At 36.6% G+C, this 22,151-nt stretch overlaps 1 protein-coding gene across 1 annotated transcript in view; it reads right to left on the bottom strand.

Annotated features, from left to right (window-relative positions):
• Fbxo8 (F-box protein 8) overlaps positions 1–22,151 on the bottom strand; it is a 38,186-nt gene that overhangs the window by 6,006 nt on the left and 10,029 nt on the right. Inside the window, exons 2-3 of the mRNA XM_050147823.1 lie at positions 18,522–18,858; positions 15,157–15,283 (exon numbers count right to left, since the gene is read on the bottom strand). Coding sequence (XP_050003780.1) covers positions 15,157–15,283; positions 18,522–18,850 — 456 coding nt within the window. The 5' untranslated portion in view covers positions 18,851–18,858. The remainder of the gene's footprint in view (positions 1–15,156; positions 15,284–18,521; positions 18,859–22,151) is intronic.

Below are 22,151 nucleotides of genomic sequence, written 5' to 3'. Positions count from 1 at the left end.
TCTATGTAAAACTGATAAAACTATGTTAGAATTATTGCAGTGTTTTATTTTAACTGAAGTGGTTTAAAGAAAAAAGAATGTTTATTATACATTACAATACTTTATTCATATCAAAATTACCATTTAAAAGATAAAAAATTAATTCTAGTCTCCCTGTTAAAATTACCCAAAAATAAATTTATACTTTTTCTAGATAGAGTGTGGTGACTTTTCAACATCATTTAATACTATTTAGTTATACTTAATATTTGGTTCATTAAGTATCATAAAATATATTTAATAATAACAATGCACTGTTGGTCATTTCTTTTTCATGGAATGTGTTTTGAAAACTTACATTCTAATATAACTTAAGTTCTCTAAAATAATTAAATGAAAAAAGTAAGCATAGATAGTAGTTTTAAAGACAATCCTGAAACCTGGAAAAACGATCTGAAATAAGCCAACTTTATTGTTTTGAAGAGGAAAGGAAGCAGGTGCCAGTTTCGAGGTTGAGCTTTTCTGGAGCAGGCAGGTCAGTCCAGGTAAGCACAGGAGGTATAGGCAGCAAGCACAGGGATCAGTTCACATTAGAAGCATATAAGAAACAGGCTTGCAACTATAGCTCGGCTACTCAGTCAGTCTGTCATCTGCTTGGTTCTTCTTCCTTTTTGCTTTTCCAAAACAGACTTAGGTTTCAAACTTACTACTTTAACTTCACATTTATTTTTTTAATCCCATTGCTTATTAAACTTTTAATTCCTAATATAAACTCTACTCTGTCCCAGTTTCAGGGTTATTAAGTTGCTGTGATCAGAGTGCAGTCGTCACTGGTGGAGAATCTAAGATGTATCTGTTAGGTGAGTGCATTGACCACATGGTGCAGTCGCTAGTCGTCACTGGTGGAGAATCTGAGATGTGTCTGTTAGGTGAGTGCATTGAGCACATGGTGTTCAGTCTTGTAGTGAGCTGCCCCAAGGCATAAAGATAAACTCAGAAATATTAGCCAAAGCAGATGTTCCCTAAAAGTATTTCTGAAGAAAAGTTACCATGGGGGTAAATAAATCTATATAGAAAAACAGACATCATGCCTAATATTTCTTCAGAAAATGATAAACTCATAATGTTTATACTAACCTATTTCTTTCCTGCAACTCCCCTTTGTAGATGAGGCTGGCCTTGATTCCAGAGATCTACCTGCCTCTGCCTTCTAGGTGCTGAGATTAAAGGTGCACACCACCACTGCCTGGCTGAAAAACCTATTACTATTTGGTTCATAAAAAAGTTCTCACAAGAATTCACCCCTAACAGAGGCTCTAGAAGGCCATTATGGGCACAGGCACCTTGACTCACTAACTGAGCTATGTAATCAGCCCAAAAGAATTAGGGACATTTAAGGAAATATCCACTTAAACTTCATAGTTGAATATAATGAATACCCAGAGACTACTTTATAAAACAGATCCATGTGCATATTTACATATTTTTCTATATACATCGATCTTAAAAGTTTACATAGGTATGGTATTCAGTAGCAGGTTTTACCCAGAGAAGAGACATACAGGTAAATAACAATACACCCACAAGACAAATTAGTGATACAAGATGGTTGAATAAAGCTTAAATGAACATGTAAAATAAGCATTTTAACAGTTCAATGCCAGAAATAATTACTAGGAGCTAGGACACTTGAGTGAAAAGGTCTCAATAGCTTTGACAGGGAGAAACACTGAAGAAGACCATCTTAGTTCATATTGTATCAAGAGAGTCAAAGAAACACAATATACCAAGTTAGGCTGTTTTTAGGAGAGAGGGAAGTATTAGATATTTGAGAGCAAGTCTCAAACTGGATTTATAACATTATTTAATTTTATGGTAAGATTTGTATATTCTGTCGACATATAAGTGAATACCTCTGAAGGTTATATAACAAGGAGAAGCAATAGTCTACAATGTTAATTTGGCAATGTAACAATCCTTTCTTACTATGGTTTGGCTTTCTGGCCTGTTATTTAGTCAACCTTGATAAAAAAAATACAAAATGTGGAATTCCAGAAATATTTCCTAGAACTTCTTAAGTTTTAAATTAATCAACATACTTAAGAGTGTGAAGTCACAAGCTTCTCAGTCCAACCTCATCTGATATGCATCCCTCTTGTATCTGATACAAGTTCCATGCTGGCTATGAGATCAATTTTCCTTGTGTTACTGTACTTGTGTTTAACTGATTTGTATTTTACTTAAAAGTGCCTCCAAAGCATAAATCCACACAACGTTAGCAATGCTAGCAAAGGGAACCCAGAAAGGTATTGCTTTTAAAGAAAACATGCAAGTACCATAAGTCATATTAGAGAACACAGTCACATGCTTTTTATAACAATATATTTTGTGAGTTTTCTATTAATATTGTATCTAACTATTCCTCATTGATGAGTTATGGTTATAATAGTTACATATACATAGAAAAACAAGCTATATGTAGATAGCTTCACGACTGTACACACAGGAAGTTTCAGGGAATCTTGAAATGTGTACCCTGTGGAGATGACTATAACATAAAAAAATTAATGCAATATAAATTCCAATAGTCTGCAGTAGTTGGCTATCACAGATATCCAACTTTGAGCATGTAGAAAAACAGTAGAAGTAGGAAGTAGTAGATTCTAAAACCATATTTTAAAACTCTATATGTTACAGGAATGAAGTTAAGAGAGGAGCTTACTTGATAAATATGTTGGACATCAGTCCACAAGGTAATGAAAAGTGAAAGATAACCAATGTTTCTGGCCTGATAAAGAGAGAAATGACTATAAAAAAAAAAAAAACAGCAAAACAAGAGATAGGCTGAGATGTGGCTCCGCTGGTCTCAAGAGTGGTTGGCTACACACAAGGCTTTATCCCCATCAAGACATAAAAACAAACAAACAAGCAAAATTAGGAATGGCAGTGCACGTTTGCAATTCTGGAATTCAGGAAGGGGAGACCAGAGGATAAGGAGCTCAAAGGCCAATATGGGGTATGTGAGACCCTGCCTCAAAACAAACAAATGGGGTCTTAAGGCCTGGGGAGAACTCAGTGCTATAGTACTTGCTCATTAAAGAACTAGAACAAGAAATATGAGAGGTAAGGAAGATAACAGAAGAATATCTCAGAATCTAAGAGACTGAGATTATTTTCAAAGGTTTATTTGACATGTCTGCATGTATGCCTGCAGGCCAGAAGAGGGTGCCAGATCTCATTACAGACAATTGTGAGCCACCATGTGGTCACTAGGAACTGAACTCAGAACCTCTACAAGAGCAGCCAGTGCTCTTAGCCTGAGCCATCTCTCAAGCCCAGAGACTGAGATTTTTTTTTTTTTTTTTTTAAAAAAAGGATCCATAAAGACCAGTGCTAGGCTGGTGTGGTAGTCAATACTATAATCCCTGTAGCAAGAATGCTGAGGCAGGAGAGTCAACCCTCAAGGTTATGCAGTGAAGTCTAGGCTGGCTAAGACCCAGTTTTAAAAAGTTAAAAACCTCACACACACATTAATACACAAAACATCAATCAAAAATACAAGACAAAACAAAAACAAATGAAAAATCAAAACAAATTCCTGAATGACAAAAGAAGCAATTACTCAGTGGAGTTACAGGAGCCTAGTTTTCAGACGTGGCATTAAATCTCAACTTTGACCACAGCTTTGCCACCCAATGATGTGGAAATAATGACTTAAACTTCCTGAGCCTGGGGGTGGGGAGCTGGAGAGATGACTCAGCTGCATTAAGAGCACTGGTTGCTCTTCCAGAGGTCCTGAATTCAACTCCCACAACCACATGGTGGCTCGCAACCAACTGTAATGAGATCTGGTGCCCTCTTCTGGCCTGCGAGCCTACAAAACATGAGCCTGTTGACTAAACAATAAGTCTTGAGAGAGTTTTTTTATGGCAATACGACAGTGACTGACAAAAGCACAGTAAGTTTCCTTGTAGACAGATCCAGGAGATTAATGGGAAAAAAAGGACACTACAATCATTGACTGGGAAATAAGAAAGCAAGGACCTTAAAGAAGTCTCTCCGTAGACGGAGTTAAGTTCAGAACTACTACAGAAGGAGTGAGCTCATGTAGCGTGACTGTGTATGGTACACTTACCTGAAGATGTCAACACAGTGGAGAAGATGGAAAACTTAATTATTGAGAGAAAGAAAAAAATAGTATCTTTAAAGATAATTTTGAGTTATACACATCAGGAGAAGAAAGAAAGTCGACAGAAAGGAGGCCAGAGCAAAGCAGTGAGAAGAGCAGGAAAAGACCATTGTCTCTGGAGGGACACCTTGCTCAGCCTAGATATAGTGGGGAGGGCCTTGGTCCTGCCTCAAAGCAATGTGTTAGACTTTGTTGACTCCCCAGGGAAGCCTTACCCTCTCTGATGAGTGGATGGAGGGGTGAGATGGGGAGTGGAGGGGGAGGAGGAAGGAGCAGGAGAAGGGAGGAAGTGGGAACTGGATTTTGGCATGTAAATGAGAACAGATAGTTTTAAAATAAATTAAAATAAAAAACAAAGCTTGGATAATTAAGAATGATTTATCTGAGGGTTTTTGTTTGCGAATAAAAGTCACCCTTTTTTACTTGCAGTGAAACAAATGCTTAAGATGTATTAATGAGAAATTTAGACTGTTTTTATCTTGTTAATTCATCTTGCCATATACACTAAGTTTTGCAATATTTTCTCTCCTCTGTAAGTGTGTACAGCCCTCTCACATGCTGCTTAGAGACCTTAATAATTCAAAAGTATTATGTTTTTAAGAGTAACCAAAATGAATCATCTCAAAATGTACTTATTTAGCATATTTCCCAATGCCTTTTCAGAGGTGTTACAGATACAGGGAATGATTCTGAAAAGATGGACTTTCGTACAAACAAACTTACACCTGTCTCTGTTACCAAAAATCTTTTCATCGCAAAGAGTGATTAGGAAAAACCCTTTGAAGAAAGACTTTTTCCTTTAACATAAGCTTTCCTATTACTGATACACCCACACTGAAGTTATTTACTGGAAGGTTCTATACTGCACAAAACTAAGAAAGGGTATCCCAACTGTAGCTGTCATCTCTTCTTCCTAAGAACAGTGGCCACATACACTCCACACTGTGGAGAAGTGACAGTGTGGACAGTGGCAATGTGCCATGACTAATTCCCTCTAATGTCATACCTGAGCACCACATCTCATCCAGAAGGTGGGAGAAATCATATTCTGGCTTGAGTATGGGATTCAGGAAGAAACCACATTATTTAAGCATACTGCTTAAACTGGCAGAATCTTGGCTTCCAAGGACTTTGTGGTATATAAAAATGTAGGTGCTGAGAAATGGTTGAGTATTGACCACATGAGTCTGAAATGCCTTGTGCCTAGAATGTGTCAATAGGAACTCTCAATATAAAAGATAGGTAAATGAAAACTAAAACAGAAATATGGGGAAATGGAGGGTAGATCCAGGACAGATTTTTCTGCCTGTTTTTCAAAAGAGATAAAGCAATGACATTAGAAAAATAACATAAACCTTGCTATTTAAGTTTTAAGTACTAAAAGCCATATTAATTAATTTAAATAGAATGAAACAGAAAATAAGCCACATCTGTGAGTTACTAAAAGCCTCTAAAAGAGCCACACCTGTGACTAATGGGCATCATTACAATCACTGACGGATACGATGGTTTTTCTCAAACCACAAATTACTACCAATGATTAAACATACAGTCATCATTGTGATTGTTTCTGAAACAGCTGTTCTTATCTGAGGTACAACTCTAAGAAGAGCCCGTTTTCTCTTCAACCAACTTTGGGCTAGGAAGGGAAGCATGGAGAGGAAGTTTGATTAGCTAAGGTGTGATTGGCAGTGGTCCAAACTGAGGAGACAGTGATATTTGTGTACTATGAGCTGATTTAGAGTTCTTGCTTTATAAAAATCATATATAAATCTATAAATATTTCATTTGCAATGTATACATACATCTAATCCTGAAAACAAAATTATAGTTTTATCATGATTCCTACATTTGAATACTCTTAGACATATGGACATTTGAAATATGTCTGAAGCATTTTTTGAAATAATTAACATTTTTTAAAAGCTTTAAGAATACAGAAGTAGAGAAACATATTTATCAAAACAACATGTTACTGTATACATGTCAGGCAACACACTATTAAAGGCAAAAACATCTCACCAGAGTTTGAAGATCTTGACCTGAATGATGCACACTTTATGAAGTACCACTTCCCGGGCTGCAAAGAGGTATTTACTAGCATCTAAAGGTTCGAGAGGAGCTTCAAGGCCTAGAGCAGCATGCACTTCTTCAAATTATAAGTTACTGAAGCTGTGCCTGGGGAACACGTATCTAGACATAGCTGGTGAGGAGTTGGAAACACTAACCATTGAACTTCTTTTATTTTATCTTTTATTTTATTTTAATCACTACAATGTCACTAGTATTTTAACTCCCTAGTCTATGGAGCAGAAAACAACACAGAGGTTATTTGCTTCAAATCAAAGTGACATTACTCAAACAAAGTAATGATGCTTAGTAAGACCCTCTCCAAGGACACATGGAAGTGCCTCACATTTACTTCCTGAAGGTTAGAGCACTGCTCCAATCAGCAGCTGCCAAAGCAGATCACTACACACGACTGACGCTTCAGTATTAGGACCCTGAATCTAAAGAAGGTATCCCTAAAAGCTTAATGATAAAGAAGAAAACATGAAATAATCTAATGGGTAATGCACACCGTGGTCCATTTGTTAAAATAAAGTTAATGTTATACTTATGCTAGTCCCATACTTTGAAAGCCATGACTGAGCTCCTGGAAGCTTCCAGTCAAGACATCCAAAAGCTGAAGGAAAAATATCATTTATATTTTTGATACAGCAGCCATGTTGCTAAGCATCAATTGCTAAAGACAGGCAATTGAGGCAACTATCTTATTAAATCTGGAAAGTGATATCAAGTATCTGAAACTATGGTTATAACAAGTGAGAAAACCCAGTCAGAGAAAGTATGCTAAAAGAAATTATGGAAAAGATATTTTTCTTTGAAATGTATTAAATATTTAATATAAGATTTGTAAGCATATTTATCTAAATTGATAACAAAACAATTCAAATGAAGAAAATGTCTTGTTCATATATATTGTCCACCAACACACTGTCTACTAATTTCCCTTAGCATTACAAACCCTTCACTATACTTCTGCTCATGTTGTAGCTAACAGGACTAAACTACATAAACACTTCAGAAAGACTGAATGGTTGGTTTAGGCCTGTAATTCAGAGACTCTGCTAGGATGCAAAGCAGGAAATCAGACTTTCATTAAGCACCCCTAACACCTTTTTAATGAGCAACCACTTGCAAAGGTTTGATTCTCTCTCCTCTAGTTCTTGTAGGGCCCATGGGTCTACCTCTCCTCCCAGGGTTCATCTTGAGGACATTTTCTGGCCAGACATCTTGCTGCATTTTTTCAGCTGAACACCCTGTTTGTTCTTTGCTCCCTCTGCCCCCATGGTGGTTAGCTATAGGGTGGGCCATTGTTTACTCCACCTTGGCCTCAGTAATTTCCCACCTGCTGGGGGAAATTCTATTGTGCAGCAGCTAGGTATATAAGGGATTTCCGAAACTTGAAGACAGGACATTTGGTATTATCTCCTCAGTAATGACTCATGTCTCTTGTGAATCCTTGCAAGAATTACAGTTCTGGTGTCTGCTGGGCCAGATGCCTAATACCCAAAGGAAGAATATTAGCATCAGAAACAAAACTGAAGAACTGTTTTGCCATTTTAAATCCTCCTACCACTGAGTGAACAGAGGGCTATTACTGCACAGTAAAGACAAAGGAGGTAGATGTAGAACTGAGCTTCTAACATGACAGTAAAAAAAAAGTTAATCTATATATATATATGTATATATATAATATATATATGTTATAATATTTTGGCTTTAACTCCTCACTAGAGAGACCACATAAATGACAGGTTACAGTCATGGCCTTTAGAGATGAAAATCGATTTTCCTACGATGACCACACTGATTGTATCTTCCTTGGATTTCTTGGCATCCATGTGATGCAGCTCTAACAAATGCATTTGCTGATTCTGATATGCATGCACATGTAACAACAAAACCACCTCTAGCCGTCTTCCAGTTGTGAGGACTCTTAGCAATACATTGAGAAGAGAATATTGGCAAGAAAGAAATGAGTCTGATGTACCAACTCTAAGGCTAATAACTTTTTAAATCAAATGTATCCCTTCATGTGATTGCAATAAAGTTCCCTATTGTTGATAGTTCAAAGAGTCCTTATGTATTGTTATCTTCATTACTACCCAAACATATAGGAATTTAATAGCTAATCCTGAATGTAAGTTATTTTAAAACACTGTTAATTATCAAGGTAATTGATTTATCTTCATATTTGCTTGTGAGAATTTAACTGGAGTAAAAGGAGCTAGTTGACAATTAGAGAAATTCCATACCAAAACACAGCTCATCTAGCTTTTCCTGGGGAAGTTAAGACTTAATCTGTTAGTGGGTTACAACGTGACAAGTCTTGAAAAATGTGCTGGGGCAATGGTGGCACAGAACTTGTGAAAGTGGCCAGTCAATGTTTGGTTCAACTTGAGAAACATGCTCTATACTGCCTGGATGACCAGGAACTGAAGATTGGAAAATCCAGAGATCTATGGGAGAACCAAACATGGCTGGTCTAAAAAGAAAAAAGAAAAGAAACCAATGACATGATTCTTAATGATACTCTGCTAATTCATAGACTGCTGTCTTGTTCAGTTGTCACCAGAGAGGCTTCTTCCAGAAGCAGATGGAAGCAGGTACAAAGATCCATAGCCAGACATTATGCAGAGGGAGAGTGTAAATTGAAAGTCCCGACTGGGGCCCTAACCTCAGAGCTTGGGGAAGCTGGAAGAAGAAGAGGAGAAAAGATTGTAAGAGTCAGAGGGGATAGAGGACATCAGGAGAACATGGCCCACTGAATCAATGAAGCAAATCTCATATGGCCTCACAGAGACTGAAGGGACAAGCACAAGGCCTGCAAGCGTCTGCACAAGGTCCTCTATGTATACATTAGCGCTGTCAGCTTTGTAGGACTCCTAACAATGGAAGTGAGTGTCTCTGAGTCTTTTGTCTGCTCTTGAGACTCTTTTCCTCCTATTGGGTAGCCTTGTCCAGCCTTGATATGAGGGCTTTTGTCTTGTCTTGTTGTATCTTGTTTTTTCCTGTTTGGCTTTCATTTCTTGGTGGTGTCTTTTCTGAACAGGAAACAGAGGAGGAATGGATCTGGGGAGAGAGAGAGTGGGGAGGAGACAGAGGAGCAGACAGAAGGGAAACTATGATTGGGATGTATGAAAGAATATGAGAGAATAATCTACTTTTAAATCATTATGAGACATCACTCTCAAGATGCCTTAAAGGAAAAAAAAGTATACAATTTAAGCCACTGTTAGCTTAGGTTCTCTGTCCCTTGAAGTCAAAGCATTCTATTGGATACACACTGAAGGTAGCAATTCATAAAATGAGGCACTTACTGAGAAGCACACTGCCAGGCAGCAACAACTCAGTCATTCCAAGATAAACTTCAGTTTATAACCTAGTTAAGAATGGCCTTGATGCAGGTGGAGGAGCTTGGTCTCAAAGCGTGGCGTGACCGTGAAGTGCTTTGTTGCCGCCAATGGGAGGCCTGCTCCTTTCTGGACAGAGGAGGAACAGATGGTGGGAATAGACTAGACAGGAGGTGGGGCAAGGGAACAGGAAGAGAGATAGGTGGAGAAACTGTGGCTGGTATGTAAAGTAAATAAAAAATGTAATTAAAAATAAGAAACTCAAGTTTCTTTATCTCTAGCTGTAAAAGATCGTTCAAGGTATATACATCTTTCTTCTTTATTTCAACTATCTACAACATAGAGTTATTACTGAGACTATTTTCTGCACGGGTAGGCAAGTCCCCGAAACTCCAGATCCCTGAGTGTCTTTGCTTCTGCTATGCCTCCACATGTTTGCCACTGACACTGCCTCTGGTATCTGGCACAGGGTGAATGGGAGTGAGGAATAAAGAAATAAAGAATAAAGAAAAAAATCAGAAGGAAACCATTAAGAGAGTGTGTGTATCTTTTCCTTCACCCCCTCAGATAAAAAGTCTTAGTGCTGACTCCATGGATTTCCCTAAAGCCCTGAGCTGCTGGTACCCCAAGATATATGACCTGTAAATCTTCACTGGAAATAGATGAGATACTTAGACTTTATATAGCCATACATAGAATAAGATGTCGAAGACATAATTACAAATAGTTCATTAGTATCAAATTACTTACAGGGAAATTTGTATCAATCTATAACAATACTGAATATTACTTCAGAGGATTATTTTCTAAAGTAAAATTTTCCTTAACAAATTAGATAAGAACCAAAACATGAAAATTACCTCAGTTTGTCAAGAAACCACAAAACTGCTGTTTTTAAGTAGGAAGTACTATTAGACAATGGAAAAGAAAACAAATAATTACAGGTATATAGAGTCCATTATAGAGGTTACAGCTTAAAATTTAAAACTAGTAATTATAACTCAACAGAGTTTTATCAGAGAGGTCACATTAGATAACTGTAAATTAATAGGATGGCATCTCAACCATTCTTAGATTTATAAATGTGTATCTAAGTGTGATCCTTGGAACGTTTAAGAAAACCAAGTATTACTGTATCAAATAAACTTGGATGATGCTATACACCATGTTTACCTTCATCATACTTCACAATGCTATATCGTAAATAAGCTAACTAACCAGAAATCTATCCTATTCAAATTTACTAGACTTGAGAACACTTCCCTTACTATGTAATTAGTAATGTTCTGTACGTCCTGGGGTTATCTATCCTTAGGAGTGAAGGTTTGAGTTATTTTCACCACTGTTCCTATGCTATGAAGTGGATAATAGCCATTTTTATACTATAAATAAAAAGCTCAGTCAAATCTCTAACATTAAGTGAGCTCGCTCTTAAAAATTTTCCTTTAATGGTAGAACTTAAACATTTCCTGATTCAACAGCAAAAAGAATATGTAGTTTTAACAATAAAGTATGTCAAACAAAATATTTTTATAATAGGTTTTATTCAAGATCCATTTTAGTAAAATGCATTAAAGTGTATGTAATTTTGCATTTCTGTATAAATATAAAAGAAATATGTTTATATATCTGAAGCATACTCTCAAAATCTGACTAGATGATGTTAGACTATTTAAAGCATACAGAGATTAAAAACAAGTCTATATTTACTATGTGTACTACCTGTTTCAGACTCTAAATTTAATGATAACTATGTCCAGAAAATAATCTAAAACAAGAAGGATCCCAAGAAATACTGGATGGTAGCTAGAACTACTTCATCACAACACTCCTAGAAGGGCAGAATTGACACAGCGAGCTGGTACATGCAGGAAGTACAACTTCATGTACACAGAGTACTCAGCACATTCCTCTACTAGAATGTGGTCACCACCACAAAGTCCACAAGCTCATGCACAAGATCAAGACACTACATACAGCTGAGATCACAGGGGCATGCAGATAACAACAGCGTGCTAGATCATCGTACCAAAAGTGTGCAGATGTTCTCCCCCACCCCATGAGCCACTGCCAGCAGTTGCTATGGAGTTTGGTTACCCATATCCATGACATGAACGGTGTCCTTTGGAGAATCTTGTTCCCTGTGGCTGTAAGTATTCTTATATTTATATTTTAATGATGTTTGCTATGAACGATCTTAAGTACAAAACTAGAAATCATGGAAAAGTACACCTTTTTTTAATAATAGTCAACAATTATATGCACCTTATCTCAAGCAGCTATGATAAACACCATTTATATTTGAACATATCATCAACAATAATTTATCGTTCACTTAGATGAACCCAGAAAAATATGTCTGATGACAGTGCTCCAGTGAGTGGGGGAAAAATAAATCTCCAAAAAGTACTTTGACTCTAGCATTCAAAAATCTGTGTAAGAACCACCCCATGACCTGGCTAATTTCACTCATATTGCCAAGTTCTACATGAGAATATCTTCCTGATAACTTTCTTTTATGTGACTTTTATTATACAGGCTTTACTTTGTAAACAACAAACAAATTTATAATGAAAATTAGAATACAGTCATTAAAAGGTTTTCCCCCATTTTTCTGAACACATTAAATGATTTTCAGTATTTAAATGCCTTTTGGGGAGTGGCCTATTTGTCATGTAAGTGTATTCTGGTAAAGACAGAATTTTATTTTCCTATAGGTAATACCTATTAAAGTATTACTGATATTCACGCATCAGAGATGCAGAGTCTGGAGCCACAGACATCTGGAGTGGCTCAGCTCTGTGCTGTTTGGCAGCACTATACAGACCTTTCAGAATAATGAATTAAATTATTCAAGGACACTCTATGGTATTCTAAACCAGGCCCATGAGTAAAAAAAAAAAAAAAAAAGAAAGAAATACAGCCAACTCTCAATAACAATGGAAGGTAGGATGGAAAAGCAAACTGACAATCTAAAAATCTTATTTTGATCAAATACTTAAAAAATTCAAATCATCACCACATTAAAAAGGGACTTGAATACTACCTTTTTTCTTACTTCCCTCAAAACACTCTTAAAGTTATTAACAAGAACTCTATGGTATAATGCACACAGTTGCAAACATAGAAACATATTTTTGTGTCTAACTTTTCCCAATTTAGACACTTAAAACTATCAAGCCCATTTCCTGATATGACTTACCATGGTCAGTACCAGCAATGACATCTCTCTTTCTCTGACTGCACTACTTGGCACTTTCTAAGTTATACTTTACTTACAATGGATCATTTGCAAGTCATATGATTAAAGATGATAATTTGATTCAACATTAGTATAATTTATGACAGAAGCCAGTGAGACTTCATAAACTGAGTATAATAAGATGGGGGCTTACAAAAGCGGTCTCTCCTGATTCTCACACATTCTGGAGCAAAACACTACCTACCCTAGCTGTCCTCAGTCTTCTCTGGCAACCACCACGCAATTGCCAAGCAAACCAAAGCAAAACATCAGAAAGCTCACCATATGTGCTGTTTAATCAGCAACCAGTAACAGCCTAATTACAATTAAAACACAAAGGCTCTGAAGCTATTCCAGTCTCTGAGTAACTATAGTGAGATCACTGTACAACACACGTTTGCCACAGAACAAGATCTGAAGGGTGACATGCTCATATTGCTATCTGTTTACACAGAAGATGTTATGAAAAGAAATTATACTCTGTAGCAAAAGACACTGGGAAATTATAATAAAGGGATAAGTGATAAACTCTAATTTGTGATAATTCCTTATTGTTTATTAACGTTTACAAGTGGCTTTTTACATTATAATGGCTTTAAATATATAGTTTGAATGCTAGCTTTTAATAAATTATTCCATTTTAATTAAGAATATCATGAGTTTTTTGGGCATGGTAGCACATTGTTTAAGGTCCCAGCCCTCAAGAAGCTGAACCAGGAGGATCAGAAGTTCAAGGCCAGTCTGAGTAACTTAGTAAATTCAAGACAGGCCTGGGTAAAAAAAAAAAAAAAAAANCAAAAAGCCCAAACCACAACAGTAACAAGAAAAAAAAAAACATTAGAATTTTACCTACTTCCTTAAAACATTGATAAGAAAAAAGAAAGATAACAGACATCTGGTTGTCAATATTACAGCATATAATTTGCTATACTTGTAAGAATAAGACTAAATGATTAAGTGTATGTTTAACAATGACATTCAGGTTTATAAGTGTACAAGAAAAATTTAACAAAGAAACTATAAATAGTAAGTGAAAATCAATTTATTTAAAATATACTGTCACTGGGTTATTTCATTCATAGTTATAAAGGTAATACTTAAATTTAAGCTTAAAATTAAAAGCTGGCAAAATATTTTCCTAGTTTCAACAAAATTGAGATAATTTTAAAAACTCCTTGGATGCATGACTTGCAATCCTTTTCCTCCCCGATTAAAAATGTATTTATTTATGCATTTTATGTATATTGGTGCTATACTAGCATGTATGCCCGCATAGAAGAAAAGGACATCAGATTCCATTACAGATGGTTGTAAGCCACCAAGTGGCTCCTGGGACTTGAACTCAGGACCTCTGAAAGAGCAGTCAAAGTGTTTTTCTTAACTGTTGAGCCATATCTCTAGCCCCCAACTTAAACGACTTTTAGTAACTTTATAACAAGTGAAATCACCTTAAAATAACTATTAAGATAGTTCTGGTTAATGTTCCCATAGAAAACAATGCACCCAGAAGCAGTAACTTCCAAGGTCATTTCATTTCTATTTGGAGGCATGAGTCCAGTAGATGTGTAAGCATTTCTGAAATTTTTAATTTTTAAAAATACATTAAAATAAGAATAGGAAAAGGTGAGGGAATTTTTTCTTTTCACATTTTCATTGTTACATATTATGAAAGAAGTAAACATCATTTTAAAACAGAATCAAGAGGAGGTTCTAGATAAAGTGAAATTATGCTTTCTAATTAAAAAAATTATTATGTTTGTACATGTGTATGTGCTGGTTCCGTGATACAAGTGTGTAAGTTAGAAGGCAACTATGGAGTCTGTTTTCTCCCTTTACCTTTGTAAGAGTTTTAGGGATTGAACTCAAGCCACCAGACATGCATGGCAAGCTCCTTTACCTGCTGAGCCATCTTGCCAGCTAAAGTCATCAATATTCAACATCTTGATACAGTACACTAGAATAATATTTTCTGTGATTATCTTTAACAAAGTACATTACTACTAACTAGAATAGATGGAAAGATATTACATGTATGTTCTTATTAACAATGTTTTGTACTTCCTGGTAATATGTACCTCAGACCGGTAGAGTACTGTATATACCTCAAGATGTTGTTATACAATGTTAGCAAGTGGAAAGATTAGAATATGATCAGGGAAGGCAAATAAAATGCATTATGACATATAACAGTAACAATACTTGTTTTTTCAGAGATTGGAAAGGCATGTTCAATTACTTTTAATTTCACCTGCAAGTTTATAATATTAGAAGATTGCAGCAAAATCAGAAAAGTCAGCCTGAAGCAAACAATCCTGTTCTCTCCTTACCTCCTCTGGGTTGGCATTGAAGGTGAGGCTCCCTTCATCCAGCTGCAGGTACAATTTCCTAAAAGAGAATCCTAAAGGTGGGCTCTTATTGTATATAGAACAGTGACCCCAAGTGGATTTACACAACCTAAAAAATAGAAAATAAAACCAAAATTACAACATTTCCTAAGATAAACACATTCACATGATAAATTCTAAAATTAGATGACACCGAATTAGACTCTGCAGCTAGTCAGAACACCATCTAAGAATGGAGTCATGCAAAGAGAATTCTCAGTGCTCATGAAAAAAAAAAAAACCCAAGAAAACAAGTCTTGTGACCTCAATTTCTTCAAAAACATAAACTTGTTCTTCAAATGTGCTCTCATGTTCCTCCCAGGGGTTATGGATAGGAGAGAGTTTACTTCAGATATCCATTACAAGTGGCTATTGCTGTTTGTTATATGCCTCCAAGGAAACCATATTTTGCCACATAAGGCCTGTCCTTGTGACTGAACACCTTACTCATGGGATTCTTCTTAATCCTCAGAGTGCAAGCTGTCTGATGCTCTGAATAAAGTTGGCTATACAGGAGAGTTTAGTCCGCCTCATTTTAGGGTCCTTTCTCCCAGGTCCCACTGCATTAAGAGCAGTAAATATGTGATTATAAACTTTTATTTTACATTTTTTACTTCTGCTTTACTAGAATATTACAAGTGCCATACAATTAGCAATTTCGGTTGCTTCTAAGAATTTCAGTTACAATGATTAATCATATTCATGAATACTATTTGAAGTTAAACACAAGCAATTAAAAATAACCAGTGATAGACGACAATCACTTAGAGATTACTGAAATGACAGTCACTACTTTCAGAGTTTTAGTTGTATTGGCTTGCTCAATCCTATCAACAATTCTCTGACATTGGTTGTAGTCAAAATTTCCTTTGTGAGACTGCCAGCCCACAAATAATGAGACCAAAACTTATTATTAATTATGAAAGCTTGGCCTTTAGTTTAGACTTGTTCCCAACTAGCTTTTATAATTCAAATTAACATGCTTTTATTAATCTACGTTCTGTCTTGTAGCTTTTACCTTCCTCCCACCCTTTTTGTTTTGTTTTTCAAGACAGGATTTCTCTGTTGCTTTGGGGCCTGTCCTGGAACTAGCTCTTGTAGACCACACTGGTCTCGAACTCACAGAAATCCACCTGCTTCTGCCTCCCAGATGCTGGGATTAAAGGTGTGTGCCACCACTGCACAAAGTCTCTCTCTCCCATTCTGTACATCTGACTTGTTCCACATCTTGGTGGCATCTTTCGGCCTCTCTTCTTCCCAGAGTTCCTCTTTCCCCCTGGAAATCCCATCTATTCTTTCCTGCCTAGCTATTGGCCATTCATCTCTTTAGTAAACCAATCAGAAGGTGTCTTAGGCAGAGACACCTCTTCACACAGTGTAAACAAATATTCTGTAGTAGTTAGTACACAATACAAGAAACAGAAAAAAAAAATTCCCAAAAGAAATCCAGCTAACATGTATGTAGCAACATTTAGTCTTATTCAAAACTCACAATGCTAAGAAGTTAGTCAGACTCTATTAAATAACCTACGCCAACTGTGATGTAATACTAATGTTGCACAAGGAGAATTCACTTGCTTTTTCAAAAAAGCTTATATTAACAAATTAGCAAAGAATAATTCTACAACTGTGCACATCAAGTACTGTGATGATGACCATGCTTAAGATATTGTTTCAGATCCATGATTCTTCACTACCATGAAGACATCAGCTGTTAAAATTTCTATTCAACGTTGAATAAGAACTGTACTTCATACTGCTCCATTTTTTCTAGATTAGGACTGTGCTTTCCAATCTATAAAGAGGCACTAGTTAGTATCTGAAAGCTAAAGCATTTAGTGTAATGCCTCAGAGTCCTGGAAATATATCAGGGGACTAAGTATATCACTATCAAGACAAAGAAAATACTGAAACTATATCTTATTATATTTTAAATGTCTTTACAACCCTGATTATAAAGAGATTCAGAACTGATTCCACTAAGTTTAGAATTGAATATCCTTTTATGCACAAATAGAGACTCAGTTGGGTGTGGCAGTGCACACCTATAATCCTAGCAAGGGGAGGCCAAGGCATGAGGAGCTGCGGCCAGTTTGGGCTACAAAAAAAAAACAAACAAACAAACAATAAAGTAAAACAAATTTAAAATAAAAGCTCGCAAGTTAAGTTTGTGGAAAATGCTAAGATGTAGGAAAAAAAGGATGACAAAGAATAAGCCAGTTTTAAAGTATTATTCTAATCCCCTTTTATAATGATCAAAGCATTAAAGACTCACTTATTTTAAATAATACTGCACAAATTTGTGCTAACTCAGTATGACAACACAGCAAATGTTAAAACAAGTTATCTTATGTATTTTAAAATACTTTTATACTACAATTCTGAGACCTTAGGAAGCTTACGTCAGAAATGCTGCTCCTAGAAATATTCCTCCCCTGGAATCTGGCAATTTCAATTAATTTATCAAGTCTCTCAATTAACTTTCCAATCTAGGTATGCTATCATTATTGATAAGTTCTTAATCATTATAAAAGCTACTTTAAAACAATGAGTCTTAAACTCTGGGAAGAATACTAGGAAATCTGAAATCCAATGATTCTTCTGATTGATAGCATTTTCAAGACTTAAAAGAAGAAACCACGTTCCTATGAGCTTTCATTAGAGTGGGAAGCTATTTAGGAACAAATGACATTTTTTGAAAAAAAAAATATAGATTCCATTCTACAAAAGCTTGTGTGCAACAGCTATTAAAATGTTCATGTAACCAACTGTCTGTCATGGTTTCTAATGTTTACCTGCCTCAGTGATAAAAATGAGTTTTAGAAAAAAATATAGGTGAAGTTGTCACAATTTAAATGTTGATGACAGCAAATGCTGTTAAACAGAAACACGAAAACGCACCTGCTCACTTTGAAATTAAGGAAAACACTGTTTTTACTGATGTTTAAGTATGCCTGTTCTTCAAATGGTACTCCTCTAGGAAATAAAACTGTACCAAGGTATAAAGACTACACACGTTGAATTATAACTTCTTATGCAGCATGGGTGTGCTTCTCAAATGCTGCTGTGTACTAAACAGAGTTTTGATGTAACTTCCTTCTCTCTGTGCAGTCATCGTCCCATTGTCTTCTCCACTGTCTTTCTGGCAATATCAGCACTGACTGAGAAGATAACTAAGAAGATAATTGTTCTAGGATCTAGTAAAATAAATAAGCTCATATTAAAAGAAATTACTTTACAACACATGCTAAGTAAAGAACATTAAACAAGACAGGAATCCGACTTAAATGCTGGTGGGTTGAACTTACCCTTGCCAGAGAAGTTCATCATTAGCAAGGTCTTGCCAAACACATGAGGCTAAGCAGAGGTCAGTTGCATTTAGGTAGGACAAGATGGTGAAGCTTAGCTCAGGTGGCAGCATTTCCAGGTTAATGAACCCTTCCTGTTCTTTGGACTTTTTTGCTTTCAGAAGATGATATATATCGATGCCTCCTTGGGCTTGTTTCCGTTGGCTGGACTGAGAAATGTTGCTTGAAGTCCCTCTCCTGCTCTGCTCTCTGCTGAGGTAGCCTGGCTCACTGTAGGCTTCCTGTTGGAGATGCTGGTTTCTGGCCACTCTCCAGAGTCCTTGACCCATCTGCAAGCCTGAGAGAAGGGCAGAAGGTAATGAGGGTGACATGAAAAGTTAAACCATCAAATCTGACAGCACACTTGTTTACCAGAATTATAATTTCTCACTAAAGCCCCGTGAAAGCTGTAGGGTATTATAAAAAAGAGTTGGGGTGTTGGGGTGAAACATTTGGGAGAGAAGTTTAACTACCTGGTCTGCTCATTGTCTCTCTCAGCTTGCTTGCTAAAAATTTTTAAGATCCACAGGTGACATAATCATTTTTTCATGTGGTAGGAGTTAAGTTGCTGATGTCCTGAAGACACTTCATAATGATATTTATGTGAACTTGTGGGCCAGCATTAAAGCCAGCTCTGAGCAGAGCACAGGGCTTCAGTTAAACGGCCTCCAGACACTGCTTTTTTATCACAACTCAGGCTCAGCTAAGCTAGACCCTTTTAACCAGACTCCCAGATGCACACCAGCTGTGATGCAGGCTTTCCGTTTAATTCCTGCCAGTCTACACTTAGGCTGGAGCCTGTAATAAACTGTAACATAGGCCCTGAAGTCTAATTCCAAAACCTTATAAATTAGACACCTAGAACTCAGGGATAAATTTCTCAGCAATAACCAACTACTTGGTTTCACTGGTGCCTACAAATGAAGTTGTAAATTAGAATAACTTTCAGTTCTTCTCCAAACAGTCCTGTGGATTTGTCCAAGGCAGCTGGGAAAAGGTGTAAGGTGTGTTCCAGTCTCCCCCACCACGTCACCTGGACTCACCAGACACAGGTATTTAGAAAATGACAGGCTTAAACTTATTTGACACTGCTTTCAAAACAAGCAGATTTTCCTGAGAAAATAAGCTTACTATGAAAAACTACACCAGAAAGAGCACTGAATACAAATAATTACTTTCACGAATCCCTTCTCCAAAAAAAAATCTTGTCTCATTACTCATTCAAAAACTGTAGAAAAAGGATACAGATTTTCACATAAGTCAGTAAAATAACTTTCATGGTATGATCTGAACCTCAGATGAACACAAAAATACAAAATAACCCATTAGACACACAAAACAAGCCACTAGTTAGCAAAATGGAAACGTCCTAGAAATAACTTCAGTTTCCAGAAGAATTTCAAGAATACTGAGAGTAGTATTTTCTTACTTAAAAGAAGTCACATGAATATTTACTAAGTATTTGGCTATTATTGGGACAAAGCTACTATATGAGGTTACTTATGGATCAAAATAGAAAAAAAAATGGTTCAGGGCGAGTTTAATTCTTATCCCTTCCTTACCTTGATGTCTTTGGGAGTCCACCTATAAAGGGTGCATACATATGCATATAATATACACACACACATATACGTTCCACCTTTTTGTGTTTGCGTGTGTGTGTGATGGTCACAAAGAGAAGGAATATACTAATGATTTTCAAATGTGGGAAATTTTGTTTTTGTACATAAAGAATAAACCTTTCCTGTCCTAAAACACAAAACTAAATAATATTATTAAGTTGGAGGCCTCATCCTAGGCCCTGGCATCCATCTTTGGAAGCCCCCTTTCCTGAGAGTTGCCTCAGTCCAAACTCCATCTCCCCAGGGAGGGTCAAGACCACTCCCACAGGCTATTTAGACTGCCCCCCCAGAAAAAAAAGACATGGTCTTCCCTCTTCCTTCCTGATGGTCGTGTAGGCTTGTTGTCCCCCCCCCACTTCGTTTTTCCCAAGGCCACCCGAGAGCACAGACATCCAATAAAACCTAGATATCTTTTAATTTGTCTGATTTGGGCTGATTGGATTGGGATTATTTTCCAATGGTAAGAAGTATTCCTAAAATTTATCAGTTTAGCTAGACTCAAATTTTAAAAATTAAATTCATGGGACTGAAGAGATGACTCAGTGGTTAATAGCACTGAATGTTCTCCTAGAGGACTGAAGTTCAATACCCAACAGCCACAAGTGAGTTCATAATAATCTGTTACTCCAGTCCCAGGGGTTCTCCAACGCCCTCTTCTAGTTTCTGCAGGCACTACACATAGAGTGCACGCACATACATTCAAAGAAACACTAAGACACACAAAATCAAAATATTAAGACAAACCACAATCTCAACTTCATATGGAAAAACAAAAAACTCAGGATAGTCAAAACAATGCTGTACAATAAAGGAACTTTCAGAGGCATCACCATCTTTGACTTCAAACTCTACTATAGAGCTATAGTAACATAATAAAAGCAGCTTGATATTCACACAAAAACAGACAGGTGGACCAAAGGTATCAAATAGAAGACTATGATATAAACTCACACACCTATGAACACCTGATTATTGACAAAGCAGCTACAACTATAAAGTAAAAAAAAAAAAGAAAGCATCTTTAACAAATGGTTCTGGAATAACTGGATATGAATATGTTGAAAATGTAAATAGATCCTTATCTATCCCCATGCACAAAACTCAAATCTAAATGAATCAAAGACCTCAAAATAAAACTAACCACACTGAACCTCATGGAAAAGAACGTGGGAAGTAGCCTTAAATGCATGGGCACAGGAGACCACTTCCTAAATATAACCCCAGTAGCACAGACACTGAGAGCAACAATAAATAAATATGACCTCCTGAAACTGAGAAGCTTCGGTAAAGCAAAGGACATGGTCAATAAGACAAAATGGCAGCCTACAGAATGGGAATAGATCTTCACCAACCCCACATCTGACAGAGGACTGATCTCTAAGTTATACAAAGAACTAAAGAAACTAGACATCAAAAGACCAAATAATCCAATAAAAAATGGGGTACAGATCTAAACAGAGAACTCTCAACAGAGGAATATCAAATGGCTGAAAGATACTTAAGGAGATGCTCAATATCCTTAGCCATTAGGGAAATGCAAATCAAAACAACTCTGAGATTCTATCTTACACTTGTGAGAATGGCCAAGATAAAAACTCTGATGACAACTTATACTGGAGAGGATGTGGATCAGGGGGAACACTACTCCATTCCTGGTGGGAGTGCAATCTTATACAGCTACTTCGGAAATCAGTATGGCGGTTTCTCAGAAAGTTAGGAATCAATCTACCTCAAGACCCAGAAATATCACTCTTAGGCATATACCCAAAGGATGCACACTCACATCACAAGGGCATTTGCTCCCCTATGTTCATATCAGCATTATTCATAATAGCCAGAACCTGAAAACAACGCAGAGGCCCCTCAACTGAAGAATGCATAAGGAAAATGTAGTAATTTACACAATGGAGTACTACTCAGCAGGAAAAAAAAACAGTGACATCTTGAAATTTGAAAGCAATGGATGGAA

Source organism: Alexandromys fortis, unplaced genomic scaffold (genome assembly GCF_014885135.2).
Source record: "Alexandromys fortis isolate MF-2015 unplaced genomic scaffold, M_Fortis_MF-2015_v1.1 scaffold_58, whole genome shotgun sequence".
Classification (NCBI taxonomy): domain Eukaryota; kingdom Metazoa; phylum Chordata; class Mammalia; order Rodentia; family Cricetidae; genus Alexandromys; species Alexandromys fortis.
Note: the sequence above shows the minus strand (reverse complement) of the source record. Positions and strands in the feature narration are given on the sequence as shown.